Below are 18,695 nucleotides of genomic sequence, written 5' to 3'. Positions count from 1 at the left end.
CGGCGATCGGTGATTTTAGATCGCCATCGTCGGCGAGGCTTGTCTTTTAGGTAGTTTTTGTCTTTTAATTTAGATCCCGTCGGCCAGATGGTGCTCTCAGAAGGTTTTCATGGCCCGGTCTCACCTCGGGTTGTCGGCGGGCTAGGTTTAGATTTTGTTGTAGGTATGGCGTGGTGGCTATCATCAGGCCTTGTATCATCGACGGTGGCCTTGCTGCTCCTCAAGGTTTTTGGGTCAGTCGGCCCTCACCTTCTTTTGTTGGTGGTTTATTTGGTTATCGCCGTCTCGGTCGGTTCTGAAGGTGGTTGGGTGTTCTCGTCGGTGGCGTGGTGGGCTCAGTCGGATCCAGGGATTCTTACACCGCCTGGTTCGGTGGTGGTTGGGTTGCTTGGGCCGAATCTCTTTTCCACCGCCTCCACCGCCCTTCTTGTCGGGTTGCTCTGTCTTTGCAGCTTCTCAGGAGGTTTTTCTGACCGTTTCTTTGGTGCCGATGGGTTAGTTCTTGTAATGGTTTCCTTCTTTTTGTTCTTAATTAGTGTTTGTGTCTGGGTTTTGTTTAGTTTGCTTTGGTATATGGAGGGTTTGGGAGGGTGTCAAAGTTTTGATTGCTTGTTGTTCTATAACCTTGTTGGTTTAATCCTGCTATGGGTGTTCCCTCAGTTGGGGGTAGTTTGTTTTAATTGGTTGCTCCATGTGAGAGAAGAGATTAAAGAGGTTAAGGTTTTGGGGGTTCAAGGGTAGGATGTGGAGGGTAGATTTCAGGTTCCAAATCATGTATTTTGGTTCCTTGGCTGGTTTGTGCCGCTAGTGGATGTTCAAGGCAGTGTCTTAAGTATGTTGCTTGTCTTAGTTGTGGGTGTATGTTCTTCAGTTCAGGTTGCCAAGTTCGAATGGGGGTGTTCAAGGATCACCTCCTCTTTGTGTCTGGTGATGGCCAGTCCAACCATCGTTGTTAATGAAATCTTGAAGGAGGCTCCTCAATTGAATAAGTTGAGGGAAGCAAGTTTCTCCTCGGTGAGGCATTCTCGTAATCCGGGGATGTCGTGTGTTGAGTTACTAGGAAAAGTAACTCACACTGTTGGGTCCCAAGATGTTTGTTCCTTAGGGACTTGGGATTGTGTCATAGGCGAATATCAGTTCTCGCCTAGTGAGTCATGGCAATTTGGGGTTGAAGGCATCTTTAGCTCGCATCGTTATCCATTGTTAGGGTCTTCTGGATTATTGGTTATGTTCCTTCGTTGCGTCCGGCTTCAGTTTTCCCGGCTTTCTCGGTTTCTTCCGTTCTCCAAAGGGTGGTCGCATTTGCTAGTTGGTGTTGTCATCGTTATTGTTGATAACAAGCAGGTAAGGTCTAACAGGGTTTGTGTCACAGGTTCTAGTTCTTATAATAAAGGATGGTGGTGGCATGCTCTCCTCCGTAGTGGTATAACCAAAGTTTGTAATTTAGTTTGCGGCATGTTGTACCTTTTTATAGTTGTTTAGGTTGTAATCGTTATTTCGTTAATTGAATCCTTTGTCAAAAAAAAAAAAAAAAAAAAAAAGAATAGCATTTTTTTTTTGCTAAAAACAGATAAATTGCCATTTGTTTGCATCAAATATTCAAATCTTGTCCTACTTGTTGACATCTCTTTTTAATTAGTTGAGTCTATACCAACTTATGTAGTTATGTAGCTTTTCATTCGGTTACGTGTTTAACCATCTTTATGAATCACAAACATTCCTGTTTTATGTATGTGTGACACTGACCCCTTTTTTGTTTGGTTTAATTAATCATCCGATCAAGTAATACGATGAATTACCCTACAAACATCTTATATTTAGTACGGAGTACATTATTTAAGAAAAATTACAGAGTAGTAACAAATCAAATACTCAAATCTTTATTCAGGGGCAGAGCCAATGTAGAAAAAATGGGATCAATAGACCCCACTTGAATTGTGAAAATTTAGAATTTTCTTTATATTTTAAAGACTTTCTTCAAATTTTGTTATAAAATTAATTATTTGAACCCACTAAAATCTAAATTTCTATTTTGCGCCCACTAAATATTTTTTCTAGATCCGCCACTGTCTTCATTTCCTACTTATTGACATCTTGTTAGGTATCAAACTCATTGTTTTAAAACGCGTGATACTTAGCTAGAATTCAATACTCGAAAATAGTTGTTCGATTGCTCATATGAAATCTAAAGTGGTAACTCGTCAAAAAAAACCCTTTTAAAGGGCATTTGATTCAACCGGTGGCTTTAAGACAATCATGTTAGGTATCAAACTCATTGACAACTCGTAATTCCTTGAATCCGATACTAAAAAACAGTTGAAAAAACCTTTTAAGGGGCATTTGATTCAACTCGTGGTTTTGAGACAATCATGTTAGATATCAAATTCATTGACAGCTCGTAATTCTTTGAATTCAGTACTCGAAAACAGTTGAAAAAACCTTTTTAAGGGGCATTTAATTCAACTGGTGATTTTAATACAATCCTATTAGGTATCAAACTTATTGGCAACTTATAATTCCTTTGAATCCAATACTCGAAAACAGTTGAAAAAACTTTTTTAAGGGGCATTTGATTCAACTGGTGGTTTTAATACAATCCTATTAGGTATCAAACTTATTGGCAACTTATAATTCCTTTGAATCCAATACTCGAAAACAATTGTTCGATATTCAATTGCTCATATCAAATCCAAATTGGTAGATTAATTTAGTAACATAGAACTTAATTAAGTTTGACAAATAAAAAGAGTGAGCAACAAAACTGCCCTCTTATACTCTCTTAATTAGTACATTTCTAATCAAACAGTTAAACAAACTACACATCCTTAATAGCCAAATTCGCCACTCCCGCCTCAACCCCATTGACACTCTTCACACTCGCAACATCACCACCACCACCACCACCAACGACAGCATCATCAACCTTAACCTCCTCCTTCTTCTCTCCGGCGTCCTTCCTCAACACCTTAGTAACCGCCTCCGCCTCCTCAACAACAAACGCCTCCGTCGGAAACACCTTCGAAATCCCCGTAGGATTCCTAAACACGATCTTCGCACTTTCGGGGCTTTCGACAGTGATTTCCGAAATCGTCACCCACAAAAACAACTCCTTCGCCTTAACACCGGTAAGCTTCTTTATCTTACAAGGCTCGACGTAAGCAGTGACCTCAGATGCGTAACTTACAAGCTTCCCAATCTTCTCGAATTTGTGCTTGATCTCCTTCTTGTGTTTTAGCCATACAAAACCCGTTTCCTCGATGTACCCGCATTCGACCACGTCTTGGAGTGGGAGAAGCCCATTGGGCAGGCCCACTTCTCTTAAGAGCCTCTTTGATTGGGCCAGGCATACGTCGTTCCCGTAGTATAGCTCCGTCGCCTTGGCCCGGATTTCGTCGGTAATTTGAGACATTATTGGATTTTATTGCTTTTTTTTTTAGAGCTTTTTTTTGTTTCTAGAGGAAGAAGATGAGCTGAGGGGAGGGGAGGGGAAGGGGTTTGTTATATATAGGGAGGGGGTTACAAATTTACCCTTGGACTTGAATAATATTTACAAGATGGAGAATTTGGGTGGTGGTTGGATTGTTGAAATTTAATTACTGACATCATTAATTGTTTCTTTTTCTAGATCACCTCACTCTTCTTATTGTGTATGTAAGATCCATGAGTCCATTCCCTTTTTTATGAAAACGATTTTGAATTTGTTTTTATGCCTTTTTTTGATGGAGTGTTGTCAGTGAAGGGTTTGTGTTAGATTGTGTAAACTCACAGCGTTGGAGTGTATTTTATTGATTATATATATACAGTGTCGTGCATTAGTTTTAATTGCGTTAGTAAATTTAATGTGAGTATTATACAATTAACTTTGTAAGAGAATTCTACTCTTTATCAGTTTGCTTAACGATAGGCTTCGTACTTATCTTAAGAAAATTCTATTCTCTATCAGTTTGTTTGACAATATATTAATTACTTCGTATATCTTAAGAATTATATCTTCTATCAGTTTATCTTCTATCAGCTTTTCATTTGTATGAACTTGTAGAGCGAGGTCGTTGACTAATTGACTAGAGACAGGGGCGCCATGATATGTTTAATTAATAAATATGCACTATAAAAGCATATGTTTAATATAACTCAAGTGGTTATTTTCCCGATAAGTTAGAGCTCATTTGGAGGTACAATCCCGATAAATATGCACTAGAGATGTTCTTTGTTCGGTTATTGGGCCACCCGGACCCTTCCAATATTGGGTTGTAGTCGGGTGATGGATGAGTTTAGTTTAGGTCATGGACTCGATCGTGGCCCTCCTAGGGTTGTAATGGTTGGTTTTGTGATTATAATTTAAAAGAATTTTAATGTTCAGATAGAGCGGATTAATGTCCAAAAATAGAAACATTAAGCATATAAAAAATGCATGTAGATGGTTATTCCATAGATTTTTAACTTCAAACACAGTTTTCTTATTGCTAGTGCAGTAACTTTAGACATTGTACAAGTTTTGAGTGCACGATTTAAATTCATTGAAGAAATGGGAAGTTTGTGAAACTTGGAAAATCTTTGGTAGGTAACATCATATTAATATAATGTCGTGACTTGACGATACATCCCTTATTTGATAGTCATGTGTATTCCCGTTTTTGAATGCAGAATACCAGGCATGAAAATGAATTAATTGCATTACTTGCTGTTAAATTTTAGTGCTAGGTAGATATCTATTTCGATGATGTTAGTAGGGATGGAAATATCCAGTAGATGATCAAATAACCCGGTCACCCGCTCTAATTAAACGGATGAAAATCCGAAATAAATGGATGAAAAGCGGGTGATGGATGCGGGTCGGATGCGGGTGATGTTTTTTCATCCATCACCCAACCCACCACCCGTATATCATCCGATCCATCATCCGATCCATCACCCATTTATTTTATATATATTATTTTATTTTTGTTTTAAACATAAAAATGTGTTAGTAAATCCATTATTTATTAAAGTTAGTGTTTGTTTAATTTTTTGGGTTACAAGTTATGCATGATGAGAAACAATTATATGTTTCGGTAGTAAATATCGGTATATAAGATTTTTTTTTTTTGGGTTAATTATTATGCATATTCTAAGGTGGTGACATTTTAGTGGTTAATAGTTTTCACCCGAATATCACCCGGTTCACCCGCGGGTGATGGATGGACGGAATGCGGGTGATGAGTAAAGTGGGTGACGGATGGACCGGGTGGAGCGGATGAAGGCAGGTGATGGATGTGGGTGATGCTCCACCCGATCCAAATCCCACCCATTTCCATCCCCAGATGTTAATTTAACACGGTAGAACGAAAAACCTGTCTCTAAAGGCAATTGATTTCGACACTCCTCCTCGTGAATAGAGCATAAACACCGTGCTCTGAAAACATCTTGCGGTGAATTCATCTAGTGTCATTGTCTTCATTTAGTTTGATCATCTTCTAAGACTTTATATCCCGTTGAATTTTGAGATATGTTAAGTGGCAAACTATTAGGCATTTAGGCGTTACTATTACATACTCCCTTCGTCCCGGAATACTCGACCCGATTTGACCGGCACAAAATTTAAGGAACTTGAAAATTGACTTATTTAATTTAATAGGTAGTAGTTGATAGTGGGGTATTATTTTAATGTAGTTAGTGGGAGGTGGGTTAAGAGGTGGGGTTGGGGGAGAGTAGGGGTTGAATTTTTAATTATTTTTTGTATGGAGTAGGGGGTGGGTGGGTTAATAGGGGTGGAGTGAGAAATGATATAATATTGTTAGAATATTTCCATTTTTAGAAACAGGTCAAGTATTAAGGGACGACCCGATAAGGAAAACAGATCAAGTATTCCGGGACGGATGGAGTATTACATAGTACACCAGAAACCAATGTAACTATGTAAGTACTCCGTATCAAATAGACCAAATATTTTACTAGCTTAATACACCGTATGTATTGACCAAATTAGTGTGATAAAAAAAAAGATTATACAACGAAAATGAATCGACTGATTTACTAGCTCAATAGTAGGTCTCGGCTAAAGCAGTAAAGTATTACTTCCTCCATTTTTTAATAATTGCACCATCTTGGTTTTAGTACTATTCACATATTCTTATATAGTTATTTTTTGTGATTTATATGCAAGGAAAAATATATTCATGTGGGATCTTGTTAGATTCGTCTCGAAATATATTTTCAAATTATCAAAATTTTATAATTTTTCAAAATATATAATGAGAGATATCAGTGGTTAAAATAGTGCATTGGCAAGCGTGAAATCCCAGATGGTGCAATTAAAAAAAAATTGAGGAAGTATAACAGATAATGTAGTGATCCTAAACCGCCCAATTATAAACACGTACATGATGAATACAGAGTATATCAATAAACAACATAAAGAATAAAATTAAAAAAGGAGATCTCTCACCGCGTGGCATAAATAAGAGGCTGTTGAGAATATTTATTGAAAAACTTCTCTATTAAGTTTTTAGGCAGAAGATATTAATAATGATAACTGATAATCTGATAAAGGTGTGGGTGAATCCTTGATTAATAAATACCACTCCAACTGTCCATTACATTTTGGTCAAAGTTGACTTTTTGGGGTCAACTTAACAAAATTTTAATCTTATGGTATGAAAAAATGATTTTGTGGTACTAGCTAGAAATACATACTTCATACTTCCTCAAATGAAATTTTGGTGATTTTTTAATTAAGATCGATTAATAACCACTTTTAGCTTATTGGATCAATTTTTTTAAAGGTCCTAATCCAACCTGTATAATTAATTAATACATGTCTAGATAAACATTTTGGCGAGAGATTAACATAGTACATTAAATTTACTTTTAGGTACACATGCACTTATTCAAGTCCATCTCAAGAGCAAGGTTCGACTCCTATAGTCCTATGCAAGGCCTTAAAAGAGTGAAAGATGGAGTTGTAGGTCACTCTACAAATTTTTCCTCCAAATCTTTATTTTTTTCCTCCAAATCTTTATTTGATATAATTCGAACCTTGCTAGCAATTTCGTATATGATGAGGGTTAATGTAAAAGGTTCAAGTATAATTCCATATTTTTGAAAATGACCTTCGCTTTAAAATAGGAAAAAGTAAAAGGAAATTTCTGAAAATAGAAAGGTAAAAACGGGAAAAAAGTAAAAATAATACTCCCTCCGTCCCAAATTAGTTGTTACACTTTCCTTTTCCGTCCGTCTCAGATTAGTTGTTACACTTCTAAATTAGAAATGACTCCACAATTATTATATTGTCTCTCTCTTCCCACTAACATTTTTTTTGTCCCAACACCCTCTCTCATTCAATTAAAAAAATACTCTACTAACTTCTATCACATCTACTTTTTTAATAAAATAACAATTGATAACCAAACAACCACTTATCACCTAAAACTTTGTGCAAAGATAAGTGTAACAACTAATTTGGGACGGATTGAGTAACATCATTTATAAGTGTGATGCCCTATGTGGGTGAAAGCTACTACGGAGTACTTCGTACTACGTACTCCCTCCGTCCCGGAATACTTGAAACCGTTTGACCGGCACGGAGTTTAATTCATTATAATTGACTTCTTATTTAATTGAAAGGTAGTTAGTAGTGGGGTATTTTTTTTAATATAGATAGTGGGATGTGGTGGGGGGTCATGAATTTTTTAATGTTTATTTGGGATAGTAGGGTTGTTGGTGGGCCCTTAGGTAAGGTGAGAAAATAATAAAATATTATGTAAAGTTTCCATTTTTAGAAGCGTTTCAAGTAATCCGGAACGGCCGATAAGGAAAGCGTTTCAAGTATTCCGGGACGGAAGGAGTACTAATTAATTCACCTAATGCCTAAAGGCCTAGTATGGAAAGCATTGAAGACTAGAAAAAAATTTGCAAGAAAAAGAAACTATAGTTTTTGCTTTATACTTGTAAGTTGCAATCACATACTCTTATTATGCAATTTGAGGAGGATAAGGTAAACAAACAAATTAACTAAAATAAATTTACCACATACCATCTCCCTACATAATTCGTATGAGACGAAAGAGTTAGGTTTTGAGGTTTAAATTATTTTAATTAATTTGTTCATTTATCATCTCTAATCACTTCCTTAAATAGCGTACCAAAAGGTGTGTTACAAATATAAAGAAACCCGAAATTTAAGCAGTACAGAGAATCCAACCATAGCAAATTAAGACTGCAAATAAGTGGTGATGGATTGCCACAACTATTAATGAATTTAGTTCATGGGCAATATATGGGCAGCGTTTCTAATTCAATGCTATTATGCTACCACCAGCCTCCCACCTCTAATGGTACCACAAAGGGCACAAAGTATCGAGTACGTTACCACAACAAATATGATTCTACATTTTTTGTGTTAACACCTATAAGGGCGTAGGGCCTGCACCCAGGTGATAAAATAACACGACATGACCCGATCAGATCATGAGCCGAGATTCAAGATGACCATATCCGAACCCGACTCCAGTAACCATTTAATCTAGGCCGCAGGCACGACTCGTACATTTTTGTCACATATTTCAGCCCCAAGATCCACCTAGTATTATCAAGTTAAAACTTTTTAATACTAAAAAATTAATCATAAAAGAACACAAATAAAATGCATTTAACATTTTCTTGCCGATTTACTGATTATTTCACAAAGCCATTACGTAAAATAAGGGCATGAACATATATTACATGGAGTATATGTAGAACTAAAAGAATTTCGAGGCAGGTATGTCATAAAATCCATACCCACCCCCACCGTCCATGGCAAGTATGATTTTAGCCTCCATCTCTGCCTCAATCACCCCCCAAACCTTCATTCATCCCCACCTAATTAAGGTAGATGCGGGTCAAGTCTCCCACTTAACCCGTTTTACTGGCATCCCTGGGTCACCCACCAAATAAGAGTCCCTGTGCTTATGCAGATTGAATGTGAATTTTTTTTTCCAGATCACTTCGATTTTTGAAGGTTAAATCGGGTTAGTTTTTTTTACGGCCCTTAGTATATAAAGCTGTGATCAAACTATCAGATGTGACATAGCTCGAAAATTTATAGTAATACACGAGATATAAACAAAGCTTCCATGGGTGCTAGTAACATAAATGATTGAAGAATGAACGAAATGTTATTTCAAAAATTTAATCGGTACATTTCCCTTTTCGAATGATCTTCATTTACAGCTCCATAGACCATAAGCCATTAAAATGACTGATCAACCAATAAGCCACCTATAGAGTACGAGAATTTGTTTACATTTTTACACAAGAATTTTACCATAAACAAAGAAATCCCAAAAATTACTCGTTAACAGGTTCTCATCGTTAGAGTTGGGAGTGTGTTTCCCTATCAATTCCAGAAAAAAACCTAGAAAAAATTAAGGCCTCCGTCACTTTAATTTGAAGCTGCAGTTCTTATGCAATCTGATCCTGTTTGTGGGCAGTAGTCGTTTAGCATGGACTCGATGTGATTTATTTCTTTAGGCATCGACCCAGTAAGGACCTGTTTTCCAAGATCAGAAGAAGCATTAGCAGAATGATTACAGTAAATTCTGTGAATTATTAAACAAGACCAAAAGATACTCAAAGCCGTGGTTAGATCTGATGCATCCAACAAGAGATCGATCAACAAGGTCATAAATCATAATCGATATTTAGATGGAATGTCACAACAAGACAATACTAATCCCCGTTAGGGCAGGGTCTGGAAATGTTCACAAGTACACAACCTTAGCTCTACTACTAAAATTGTTATGGGTGCCTCGAATCCTCCTTGAAGAATGTTAGGTTGTTATAGTGGAAGAACCGACCAAACCCTTTGATGGTTCGACCGAACATGAAAAGAGTCAGTAGCTTGGAGATTTTGGAGCTTCGACCGAACATGTTTGAGGTTCGGCCAAACCTGTTGGAAGGTCGCCCGAACGCTTTGATGGTTCAAACAAGAAAAGAATCAATAGCTTGGAGATTCTTGAGGTTCGGCCGAACATTGGTTGGTTCGGCCAAACTTGACCTTGGTTCGGCCGGACCTGCTATAGGTTCGACCGAACCCTGCGGGTGAATTGTTTTCCTCTCCGCAAGGTTCAATCGACGTGGCATTTTCTTGTCCCTTAGATTGTTTTGATGTCTAACACTAAAGATATCAAATGTAATGAGATTTTCAGATTGAAGAGGGAGAAACACAAGTGAGGTTGAAACCCTAGGTCTAAGCATACATAGAATTCTCTCTTCTTCATCTTTGAAAATTCCTCTTTGTAATCCTTTCTCCATTGAAGAGTAATACAAGCTCCAAACCCTCCCCCATGGTGGATGTAGCTCATTGAAGAGTGAACCACCTTAAATCCTTGTGTATTGTTTAATTTCTTCATTTATTTCTTCTCATTATTCCAACATCAAATTGTCATACAAATCAACATTCAAGCCAAAAGGGTCCTTCATTTATAACAAAAACAACAGGAGAGGCTACACTATACAATAGGAATAATTTTCTCAATCAATCCCTTCATCCCCGAAATTTCTTCTCACGTGACTCTGGCACGGAGATTAAGGCTCTGTTTGTATCAATGGAAAATATGTTCAAAGGAAAATGATTTTCCATGGAAAATGATTTTCAAGGAAAAACATCAAGGGAAAATAATTTTCCTTTGTTTGTTTCCTTACAAGAAAAGTTGTAGAGAAAAAGAACATAGAAGTGGAAAGAGAGATAAATAGAAGGAGATAAAAGGAAATGTAAGGCATTAAGAGAGGAAAATGTGGCATTCCTTTTTCTCAAAAGGAAGGTTGGTTTTCCAATAAGAAAAGTTGTTTTCCACGTTTGGGGAAATTGGTTTCTAGCCTTAACAAAACAAACACAGGAAAACCGTTTTCCGGAAAAGTGTTTTCCATCAAAACAAACGGAGCCTAAGAGTAGTCAAACAGAACGAAAAAAACCAAGCAAATAGAGTTTAAAAAGTAAGAGGACCTATTGCAACCGAGATAGAAAAAGGATTGGTGTTATGGAGAGAGTAAAGTAATGTATAACCGGAAACAGAAGTGCGAAGAAAAATTTGGGACAACCCAAAGAGGAAAGTGAGAAATTCCAAGAATGAACGAAGTAACTATGTCGCTTCATATTACTTAGATCATCTTCTAATTGTATCTGATAAAAATGGCTCTTATTTCAGGCAGGAAAACGTTGATCTTAATCTGTTAGGCTCCGTTTGTTTTGACGGAAAACACTTTCCCGAAAAATGCATTTTCCTTTATTTGTTATTTTATTTTGTTAAGGATGGAAAACATTTTTCTTTTAGAAAAGAAGGAATACCACGTTTTCCTTCCTCCCTTACCCTTGTTTTCCCTCTCCTCCTATCCATAGCTCCTTTCCTCTTCTATTTTCTTTCTCTCTTGTAAAGAAACAAACAAAGGAAAACTATTTTCCCATGGTGTTCCCTTGAAAATTATTTTCCTTTGAAATGAACAGAGCCTTAGAGAATGTGTGGCTAGTAGATATTTGGACATCAAATTATGTTTCCTGGACTCTTTTTTTTCTTCCAGGGGATGTCAGTTGTTTTTTCTAATGATTCTTAAGGACAGAAGTTGACCTATAACTACACCTTATAGCAGTTACGGCAAAATTTTGGACTGGTTGAAGTTATACCTCGTAACCATTGTCTGTTATAAGGACTTCATCTTCAATCCTTATCCCAACACCTTGATACCTGCATAATATAGAACCAGTTAGTCACAACCTTGGCCTTGGCAGGAATACCGAATACATGCATGAGAGCACGAGTTCAGTCAAGATAAAGAATAGCTTTTGAACATTTAGTTTATGCAAACACTGCCAAGAATTTCCATTTACTGGTATTAAGGTTCACAGCTTCACACAATCACACAATCACACATGAGAAGTGATGAATTGTAACAATCTTGTAAACAGATCTTCTAGAAGCTCAATCTCCAAAGGGCTCCTTTTGAGATGGAAAACTTATAGTACCCTTACAAGACACTATTGACTAAAGATGGCGCTGGGCCAAGCCTCATGCTTTGCCCGCCCATAGCCCAACCCACAAGTTTACGGCCCAACCCACTAGTAAATATGGATACGCATCTTACAGCTTAAGAATGAATTAATTCATGGAAACCACATACAAACCGGTAGTTTTCTCTTACTTCAAACCTCGCCTATATAATGACTAGTCTTATATGCACGCGATGCGTGCGAATATAAGAACAAATTTGTGTTATTACATATAAACTTGAAATAACATGTAAAGAATATAATATAAATGTGATGCGTGCGAATATAAGAAACGTATAAGTTAGATAGAGCCGAACACATATAAACAGATTGATTAAAATGGTAAGAATTTATTCAAGGGGCTAAGATTGATTAAGATGCTTCTTTGGGTTGTCATTATATTCTCTATTCTATAAGGGTGGAGGGTATTTTAGTAATCCAAAGGGACACCAAAAGTCGATTTACCAAAATAACCTCACCTTTTCATTTATATACTAGAGATTCAACCACAGTAAATCCAGTAAATCCAGACGACATTGCAACAAGCAACAACCATTTCATTGACTGCCTCATTTATCACCAACATTCATTTATAAAAGTATGAATTCAAGAAAATTCATGGTGAAACAGATGCAACATAATACTCAACCCATTCCTTAATAAATGAATTTTATGGTCATGCACATAGATTAAGGACATATAACTGAGAACTACCAACTAGTGCTATTTTTTTTATAAGTGTCAATTAGGATTTGATTGTTATTTTAACATGACAAATAATACAGAATAAGAAAACTAATAAGGATTGGAGGGAATACCTCTCTGGAACATTGAAGGTAGATGGAATATATACACCTGGCTCAATTGTTATAACCTGGAGAGAAAAATACATACGTGAATTACGTAAGGTTTCTTGTTAGTTATGTGCTGGGGAGAGAGGAAAAACAAAGAAAGAAAAGAAATCAAGATGGAGAAAATTAGTCGACAACTTACAGCCCCTGGTTGCAGAGCGCGGTCAGTGCTGATCGTAGAACAATCATGTACATCCATCCCTAGATAGTGTCCTGCAGATCAGAAGCATGTGATAAGAAGCCAGATAGGAAGTTCAAGTGTGGAACACGTATCAACACTAGCTAGACAAAATATATCTGCCCAAAATGTTTCCAAAATTCGCAATCAACTTCATCTAATAAGAAACAGGAAGTAAACAGAGACACCTATATTAGTCGGATTCAGCTGATGGTATGTCTTGTAACTGCTCGGTTTATTTTTCAGTATTCCTATTTCTCGCAGTCCATTGAAGAGCCTCTGAATCTACAATTATATTAACCATAGAAATAATTAATAATTTAATATACATCAAAATGTAGCATTACCAGGTCAACAGGTGAAACTCATAGTAAAAGCATACATTCAACTATTCTACTAGGAAAGAAATCAAAGAGATAAGTGACCACTTATATACTTGCAGAAGAAATCCTATTATAAAAAATAAATTACCATCAAAGTATTTATACGAAGAAATCATACTCTTTTCTCACGGAAATATATGTAATAATTGTGGTGGATTTGAAGAAGCCCTCCATAAACATTAGCAAGACTAACTTAAAGTAGAAAGTTTCTTTTACAGAAAAAGTAGATTGTAGACAGTTATTTTTAACCACTCCAACATAGAAACAAAGACACATATTTGATTATAGGAATTGAGATTCTACAAAGTTGTCTTTTGGATGTGATAGGACTAGGAGCATGGGTGTAAACCAGGGTAACACCCCATCTAAAGCATATACGCTTTTGATGTTCTTTATGACTGCTACCTTGTGACTTGAGAATAAAGATGGATCTTTATTAGGTTAAACAAGTAGATCAATTGACAACGAATATAGAGTAACTACCAAAAAACTACTCCTCTTGTGAGCATTTGCAAATACGACGTATAGTATTAGAATGAATAAAATAAACTCCATATTTCTCATGATCCCTCCTCCACCAAAAGAAAAAGGTTATTGTTAGTTTTGACCGTGCTTGTGAGCATCAAATCTGACAACCATAGCTAAGAATCCAAAAGTTACCAAACACATGAACATATGAACTGAAAGTGCAGGCAAGTAAAAAAATAAACACCGCAATACAACATACCGAGCACTCGTGTATTTGCCGTATGCTTATGCCAGGTTTGCAGAGCTTTATACATTCTTTGTTCGTCTCCAAAATAAGATCGTAAAGCTCAGCCTGTAATCATGTGAGAAGTACACATCATCTTGGATTACAGCAATACATTTGAGAAAACAATTTCAAAATAGAATTACATTACAGGCTTCTATGTCACCATTGTGGAACCAGAAACAAGGTAAATAAGAAACCATGAGCAGAAAGATGTACATTGAATAAGATTTAGAACAAAATACGACTCTATGATACCAAAATATCTAGTAATCTTCTGGTTGAAAGATTGCATTATCTTAAAATAGAAGCCTCGAAAGACCCATTGTCCCACATACTAGTTGAGTCAACCACTCCAGTGCTGCTCTTACTTTGCAACATTTATTGCCTAACAGGCTAACACCTAATCTCGACATGATTGGTCTAAGAACCACAGACATACTGGTAGAGTGGTAGCTTTTTATCCATAAACGGGATGGAGAAGACTTTGAAAACGAGCCTCTGAGAAATCGTGATGAAACAGTTTACATACATGAGCAGGTAAAAATCTACCAAATGGAGGCCATGTACGAGTCATATCACTAAGGTAACCATGGAACTCACATCCAATATCCATCAGCACAAGCTCCCCATCACTAACCTGCAGAAAAGTTATATAGCGTCATAGAATGCATATACGCATACCTATAAAAGGATAAATGCTAAGATGAACTCACTTTACGATCATTTCGAGAATAATGTACCACGCTTCCATTAGGACCACCACCCACGACAGGGTTGAATCTAGTAACAGTAAACAAAAATATAACTCCTCAATCAATACTCTGCAGTCAATATAACTGAGGGCCAAAATTCAATGCAGGAAAGTTTGTAAAAATACTTAACACAGTACACTCTAATTAAAACAACTTCTCTAAATAAACCATCTCTTCCTATGGATATTAAAAAAAAGGTAATGGTGTGATGAGCTATGTTTCCTTCGACTCTTCACTATGTCTTCCATACCCGTGTCAGACACTTGACATTACATTCTAAGAAGGCACAAGGGTATGGAATCCATACCCGACACATCAATGCTCACCCCGACCCTTCAACTACCTTGAACCCCATGACCGTAGAAGGAAAAAAAATTAGGAAAAGGAAAGGAAAGGAAAGAAGAATATATCCTATATGTGCTCAGAAATGGCTTCAGATGAGCCCTTCAACAAGAATTGACAATCAAGCCAGCCTAAATGTGTGCATAAGTATCTGTAAATTAGAGCTCATGTGTAAAATTGCTATAATGGGTGCAAGAAAGATTAACTCATTAGAAGCATAATATTATAACTGATGCAGGAAAGATTAACTGAGAATAACAAATAAAGAACACATAGATTTATGTGGTCCACTAAGAGAGGAAGTTTTATAAATCTTGAGGAAAACTGATTACGTAAGAGGAGACCCTGTGTTGGGTCGGTCGTAGAGACAAACTAATTAGGCAGATTATAACAAAAACAGTCATATAAAAACAAGTATGTTTATTTATGTCATACACCCATGTCTTGAATAATCAGGCTTGATGTATTGGACGCTTAGATATGTACCCGCACCTATTACAAAATAAGGGGTAATTGAAAATTTTTGACGGACTTTGTCTTTTGCTAGTGTCACCAAAAATCAAACTTCTTATTAAATATTCTTTTTACCATTGGGGGGAGGGGGGGAGAGAGAAGTTAGAACATTTCGTCAAAAAACATACAATGCCGGAGAATGTTTTCAAAGGAGGGGAAAAAAGCTTACGCCATTCTTTGAGCACCTCTCATTTTGCATTCATATTCCACCTTAGCTGCCATCATACCTTCATGTGGATATGTCTTTGAATGGAACATGGTCTGCAACTGAGCCTATGTATGAAACAAAAATGGCAATTGATTTCGGACATCCAACAAAGATAGTCACATCATTCATCATTGCCATGGTAAAAGGCATGATTACTGATTTTTGAAATATAGTCTCAATAATTTGATTGAAAGCTAAAAAATTACAATTAAGAAACATAGTGGAAAGATAAAAATCAACATGACATGAATTAGAGAAGCTTGGCCTCGATAATAAACTTCTTTGTATCTTCTCAAGCAATCCAGAATTTTGAGAACCATACCTACCATAAATCTAAGTAAGACATGATAGCAAAGCCAAATGGAAACCATGCCGTTTCACAAGCGGCAGCATATAGTGCCACTTCTACAAAACAATGTCCACCCTTAAACACTTGCCAGTAAAAGAGAAATTACCTGACAAGCGATTGAAGCAGCCTTTCTCATCAGCTCAGTTTCAGCTGGTGATTTGAGCCAACGCAACTCATGAGTGTATTTAGAAAGATCTTTCACTTTCTTTTCATTAGATATCTTTTGAAAGGATTCGAAGTCTACGTAGGTTTTTGTAGCAGTCTTCACATTATGGAATACTTCAGAAGATCTTTCTAAAAGGCCTGATAGCACCTGCATTGTAAGTGGTTATAAACAAAGGGTCTATACATGAAAGTTACACCAAAACTACAGCAATAAGGAACCAATGTTGAAACTTTTTTAAGCTACATGTGTATTGCCTTCGATTTATGTATCTCTAGCTTCTCCTATTAATTTAATACAATAAGAAACATGTCAAACATACAAGTCATCCAATCCTAGTGCCCCCCTTCAACATCTCCTAATACAATACCCAAAAAAAAAATTGGAGGGAAGAGAGGAAGTTTTCATCCACACCTCTGCTAATGGAGATGGGCAGCAGAAAAAGAATTCAGGTAAGTGCCACAGAAAAACTTTGACAAAGTACCTGGCGAAGTTTGCTCATAGGTATTGCTTGATCAGCCTTGAAAATCTCAATTGCCTCATTTATGCCAGCGGTATTCCCTTCCCAAGTGATATCCTAGGATCAAATGGAATAATGTTTTCACAAGGAAATGAAATAAATGGAGCAGAAGTACACAACAGAATAATGACTACACCTTTCCTTTATCATACCAAGGAAAATCCACTATAAGAACTCACTTCCCATTCTTTTGACTGGGATTGCAGCTATTACTAGATTACGTGTTGGATTCTGTTGTACATACCTGAAGTGTTGGCTCAGGCATGAACATACACAAACCAATATCATGACTCAAAACAGCTACACCACCAGGTTGCTGACAACCAGTGATATACAAATAATCGGCATCTTGGCGATAGGTGTAAGGCACAACATCAGTCATCATCTTAACTGGGGCAGCTGCAATGATGGCAATACTCTTCTCAGGGAGGAGCTCCAACAATCTCTTTCGCCGGGAGATATATTCATCACAAGTTATACCAGGAGTCATCTCCCCTTCTTTCAGTAACTACGATAAAAATTAAAAAATTAAAAATTAAAAAGTAATCAACATTAGTTTTTGTTCCTCAAACAGGACAATTAAGAATCAACAAAAGGGAAATAAAAGGAACACATTCGCTCGAGCTAGCAATACCTCAGGGTGAGAAGCAGCAGTTGGCTGGCCAGCATCAATTATCTGTTTTGAACAATATGTCCGGCTTCCATTTGCCTAGAAAATCAAAATACCCAACACTAAACAGCTTAAATCGAGGGATAGTAATACAATGACTTATTGCTTATCAGTAACCCACTTCTCCAGTGAAAAGTCTACACTGACTCAAAATCTGAAAATAGGAAATTTCCATTTGGTCCAATTCTACAAAAACTACTCCCTAATTCGTATGCCATAACCCGCTTCTAGATTAACAAGTTTGCATCTTCCATATAAAACACTTGAAACTCCATGATCGAAAACATTGATTTCTAGAAATGAGCTGAAAAATTGTGTTCAATTAAGCAATAACAACCCAATATAGAAGGCAAAGAGATGATTAAATTTGCATAGGCATTATTTTGCACAACAAAGCACACTGAAAACTGGTTTCTACACTCCCAACAACAGAATTGAATTATTGCATCAATCACTAATGTAATTTCAATTGAGTAGACGATTTTACTGCAGGAAATGGGGGGAATTCAATCAATATAACAGGAACAAGTAACTACATAGACCCAGAAGATCATGGAACATGAAGTGATCAAAAGAAAGATTTGAATTTGAGCAATTTCAGCTATGAACCAACCATACGGGAACTGGGAATTGAACATTGAAGCTGAAAAAAAAAAAAAATCGTAAAATTACAGAAGGGGTGGGGCGCAAAATACATACTTTATTGCTTATGATTCTCTGCAACAATCTTCTGGTAAGAAATGGCGTCATTTATCAAATTGGCTCTCTGAAATGGGGATGTCGGATGACTGGATTTTAGTTAGAGGGGAAAGAAAATTTCTAAAACCCTTCACTCTAGCCTCTAGGGTTTAAGGGATGATAAACTCCGTACATGCATTTGGATAATCAATTGAAGACCAAAAAGATACTTTCAATTAGTTTGTAAAGTTTTTTTTTTTTTTTTTTTAATAATAAGAGTTTGGAAAATCTATATTATTAAAGCAGAGTGTTGGTGAATATGAGGCTTGATAT

At 36.6% G+C, this 18,695-nt stretch overlaps 2 protein-coding genes across 2 annotated transcripts; both read right to left on the bottom strand.

Annotated features, from left to right (window-relative positions):
• Positions 1–2,649: 2,649 nt before the first annotated feature.
• On the bottom strand, positions 2,650–3,472 carry LOC110792924 (uncharacterized). The gene has a single exon (XM_021997744.2). It carries the CDS (start codon positions 3,407–3,409, stop codon positions 2,816–2,818), a length of 594 nt encoding a protein of 197 aa, XP_021853436.1. The 5' UTR covers positions 3,410–3,472; the 3' UTR covers positions 2,650–2,815.
• A 5,643-nt stretch (positions 3,473–9,115) lies between these two features.
• Positions 9,116–18,579, bottom strand: LOC110792939 (intermediate cleaving peptidase 55, mitochondrial). The gene is made up of 14 exons (XM_021997759.2): positions 18,384–18,579; positions 17,649–17,723; positions 17,259–17,522; positions 16,979–17,071; positions 16,438–16,644; positions 15,944–16,047; positions 14,881–14,947; positions 14,697–14,804; positions 14,141–14,233; positions 13,219–13,315; positions 12,995–13,065; positions 12,820–12,875; positions 11,639–11,699; positions 9,116–9,508 (listed from the first exon to the last, which is right to left on the bottom strand). The coding sequence occupies exons 1-14, from the start codon at positions 18,432–18,434 to the stop codon at positions 9,401–9,403; spliced, it is 1,455 nt and encodes a 484-aa protein (XP_021853451.1). The 5' UTR covers positions 18,435–18,579; the 3' UTR covers positions 9,116–9,400.
• Between the last annotated feature and the right edge of the window lie 116 nt (positions 18,580–18,695).

Source organism: Spinacia oleracea, chromosome 4 (genome assembly GCF_020520425.1).
Source record: "Spinacia oleracea cultivar Varoflay chromosome 4, BTI_SOV_V1, whole genome shotgun sequence".
NCBI lineage: Eukaryota > Viridiplantae > Streptophyta > Magnoliopsida > Caryophyllales > Amaranthaceae > Spinacia > Spinacia oleracea.
Note: the sequence above shows the minus strand (reverse complement) of the source record. Positions and strands in the feature narration are given on the sequence as shown.